The sequence below is a fragment of the Hyaloscypha bicolor genome (genome assembly GCF_002865645.1).
Source record: "Hyaloscypha bicolor E unplaced genomic scaffold K444scaffold_118, whole genome shotgun sequence".
In the NCBI taxonomy this organism is placed as follows: domain Eukaryota; kingdom Fungi; phylum Ascomycota; class Leotiomycetes; order Helotiales; family Hyaloscyphaceae; genus Hyaloscypha; species Hyaloscypha bicolor.
In genome coordinates, this window is record NW_020194620.1 from 1,092,677 (window position 1) to 1,096,539 (window position 3,863).

The 3,863-nt window shown below is 49.0% G+C and overlaps 1 protein-coding gene across 1 annotated transcript; it reads left to right on the top strand.

Moving 5' to 3' along the window:
* Positions 1-377: 377 nt before the first annotated feature.
* K444DRAFT_616174 (uncharacterized protein) lies at positions 378-2,971 on the top strand. Its single transcript, XM_024880873.1, has 5 exons — positions 378-819; positions 873-1,803; positions 1,863-1,889; positions 2,035-2,239; positions 2,330-2,971. The coding sequence occupies exons 1-5, from the start codon at positions 702-704 to the stop codon at positions 2,720-2,722; spliced, it is 1,674 nt and encodes a 557-aa protein (XP_024733257.1). The 5' UTR covers positions 378-701; the 3' UTR covers positions 2,723-2,971.
* Positions 2,972-3,863: the final 892 nt, after the last annotated feature.

Below are 3,863 nucleotides of genomic sequence, written 5' to 3' on the forward strand. Positions count from 1 at the left end.
CTGGGATTGGACCTGGTGGGGGGTTACCTTTTCTTTGGTTGGGAATTGCGGGAGTGCGACGCTGATGATACCAATGTTGCTTTATGGCTTCTCCCAGAAGATGATTTTAATACCCTGTCGTCATTAGTCTCGGTAGATTTAGAACATGTTACTATTTGCAATGGAGTCCGTCCCCTCTTGCTGTCCTGTTTTTCACAGTGTGATGCTCCCAAGTCGACGATAATTGAACGATAACGGAAGCTGCTTGTGAGGCTTTCTGGCCCGTGCTTGGGCAGTTGTGGGCGAATCCCCTCGTCTCCACATGCAAAATCTGCATGCGGAGGGACGCGGGGCTTGATAACGCGATAAGCTGGGGGTTTTCCCCCGAGCAGTGAGTGGACTTCTCCATCATCATCGATCACCTCCTTGTCGTAACACAACATTTCATGCAAAACTATTAAGATTCCGATATCCGCATCCGACATCTCAGCCTTCCCAGCGCTATTCGAAATCATCAAAAGTGGCGGTCTTCTTGGAGATATCCATTTCCTTTCTCTCGTTCCCGAATGATGCAATAACATCGCTCGAATATCCCCCCCACCATCGACCCCTGCTCGCTTTACGCAGCAGTCAGGACGACACTGGTGTCAGCTAACACGGTGGGTATCTCCTCGAGCCGTGGCAAGTCTTGTCAGTCTCGAGCCAGTATATACGAGCTCAAGATGCCGACTCTCGCGGTTACCAATTTCAACATAGTCTGCTCGGTACTTGGCGGCTTCATTACCCTTTTCGGCCTTGTATCATACTTGTTCAAGGAGAAGTTCTACTTGTCAGAAGCTTGTAAGCCCTCTTCACGTCTGGATACTAGTTTTTTATCTAATTGGTCTCTCTAGTAATCTCACTCCTGGCTGGCGTCACTTTCTCCCCGCATGCTACAAACTTCGTCAAACCCCTCGATTACACTGGCTCGCAGGCGAATCTGAATGCTGTCACTCTATACTTCAGCCGTCTTGTGCTTGGCGTACAATTGGTCCTTGCAGGCGTCCAATTGCCAAGTCGGTACCTCCAGAAAGAATGGAAGCCGCTGGCTCTATTGCTCGGACCTATCATGGCATGTATGTGGGTAGCCAGCAGCTTGTTGATATATGCAATGGTCCCGCACCTTCCATTTCTTCATGCTCTAGCTGTTGGGGCTTGTGTCACCCCTACGGATCCTGTCTTGTCAAACAGTATCGTGAAAGGTAAATTTGCGGATAAGAATGTTCCAAAAGATCTCCAGAAGATCATAGTTGCGGAGTCTGGAGCCAATGACGGCCTTGGCTACCCCTATCTTTTCCTGGCGCTCTACCTAATCAAGTACACAGGTGAAGGAGGCCTCGGGCAGGAAGGGGGCGTTCGAACAGCTATTGGCCTCTGGTTCGGTGAAACATGGGGCTATACGATCATTCTCAGCATTGTATACGGGGCGACGGTGGGCTGGATAGCCAAGGAACTCCTTCACTGGGCCGAAGAAAACAAGTTTGTTGACCGAGAGAGCTTCTTGGTCTTTGCTATCACCCTGGCACTGTTCATCGTTGGAACTTGTGGAATGATAGGCAGCGACGATGTATTGGCTTGCTTCATTGCCGGTAACACCTTTACATGGGACGATTGGTTTCGCCTCGAAACACTCGATGACTCGTTGCAGCCAACCATCGATATGCTGCTGAACCTTTCAGTCTTTATTTGGTTCGGAGCTATCTGTCCTTGGTCTCTGTTCGCCCACAACTTAGTTATCCCCATCTATCGATTGATCTTCCTTGGTATTCTGATCCTTTTGTTGAGGTGAGTAGTTAGCAATTGCCCAAACACTGCTCTATTTGTGCTAATTTACTATTCTATAGACGTCTTCCTATTGTATTTGCTATGCAGTAAGTCCTGATTTCGGGGCAAGTTTTCATAAATCCCATATCCTTCAAGTTTGTTTGTCCGCAGATATGTCTTGAGAACGGACTTTGCAAAACACTTTCTCAAATCCAATCTATGCTCTCGAAAGCAATGCTAATCTGGTTTTAGCAAGCTCATTCACCAAATCGAAGAGAAGAGACAGGCCATTTTCGTTGGGTTCTTTGGCCCTATCGGCGTATCTGCTATTTTCTATCTTTACATCAGCCTCGAGTTCCTCGAAGGGATCACCGTTGATGGGGTTCAGAGAGGAGATGCTGAGGAATTGGGCGAAATCATCACCGTTGTTGTTTGGTTCCTCGCCATCTGCAGCATTGTAAGTCCAGGCCCACTCGCGCCGACCATGATAAAAATGGTCAATCGAAACTTTGTCGTCTTTCGAGAACCTTTATCCTGACAGTTGTAGGTCGTACATGGTCTGTCCGTCCCCCTCGGAAAGCTTGGCTTCTTCCTACCGCGGACTTTGTCACGAGCGTTTTCCTCCCAGCCAAATGAGTCGGGTTCCTTTCAAGCCGGCGACCAGATCCGAATACCGCCACTTGGTGTTCTGCGGGAACGGATAAGAAAGTCTAACCACTCGGGACAGTCGACACCTCGATCAGTTTCTGGTCAGCGGCCGCTTTATAGAATTGGTGGGACTATAATTCGAGATGGCCATGCAGCGGCCAGCTCTCCACCCCCAGTCGAGTTAAATAACGTGCGTCCTTCGACACCCCGCGACGTGGCTCTCGAGCGAACGATCCGCTTTCCTGATGAAGCGCCTGAGCTAGCTCACGCTGCAAATGACAAATTCTCGTGAAATCAAGAGTAAAGGAAAGCGCCGGGTTATCCTATCTGGCAGTTGGTACGAGAGCGAGTTTTTATGTTGCATGTTAAACGCCTAGTGAAGGTTGAGGATGTTGGAAGGTTTCCGTAACAAAATCTCCTGCGGGTACAAGAGTACTTATTCGGTACATATTGTGGCAACGGATATCGGCAATTTCTCTTTATGTAGAGCTTTAGCAATTGGTGCAACACGGCTATAGAATAAAATCTTCTGACTTTATCCGCTATCAGTGATTCATCATACATGCATAACAGTTTACGCTATTCGCAACTGCGATTGCGGAGCCAGGGAGGAGCCCGTGCTATATTCGTCAATCCTCGCCACGGGCCTGTTCTGCAGCCTGATGGTGGTGTTGAGGCGAAAGAAAGGCGCGTGTCGGCAGAGACCCCTGGAATTGTTGGACGTGGATCGTCCGCATATCTGGAAGAGGTGTTGGTGTGCAACCAGGTAAAAACTGCAGGAAACTGAGTCTTGTGAGATGTCCTGCAGGATCGGGAGGAAGATTGTCATCTGTTTCCTTGGTATTGGAAGTCAACGATCTCTTCAAATAAGATCCTTCAAAGCCCGCATTAGCTCACGTGACGTGTCATCGTCAAACTCTACGTCCGGCGACGGAGAATCAACTAGATCGGTATAGGAGATTTTCCCCTTGCTAGCTCTTATATTCCATAGATGAGCTGAACATGAATTGGAAAATCAAAAATACAAAGAGAGTTTGATATGACTCCATGAGCCGGCGTTGCCCCAACAAGTGGACGGGAGGAAGGACCGAAAGAGAGACATCCGGAGAAGATAAGGAGGGACGGGTGGAGACGGGTACGGGGTAAGAAGTGGTGTCAGAACTTCTTTCGACGATCGAAGGCTGTAAGAGGATAGCATCGATGAGAAGCTGGAGATAGCTTGCATGTTGGAGTGGAGACTGCTCTGCGGATAGAGACTGCGTAATCCGAGCACGCACTAAGCCAAGTGCTTGTGGCTTGAACGCCATCGCAGACCCTACTGCACAGCAACTGCAAAGGCAAGGAAAGCAATCAGAGACGATGATACGCTGATCTGAGTTCCGACTTCAAACCAAAGGCAAAATGGCGAACATTCCGGCGTGGCTTGACGAACG

Coding starts and splice junctions, on each gene's coding strand:
- K444DRAFT_616174 (XM_024880873.1), top strand. CDS start 702: ATGCCGACTCTCGCGGTTACCAATTTCAACATAGTCTGCTCGGTACTT. Junction 820..872: donor GTTCTACTTGTCAGAAGCTT/GTAAGCCCTCTT, acceptor TGGTCTCTCTAG/TAATCTCACTCCTGGCTGGC. Junction 1,804..1,862: donor ATTCTGATCCTTTTGTTGAG/GTGAGTAGTTAG, acceptor ACTATTCTATAG/ACGTCTTCCTATTGTATTTG.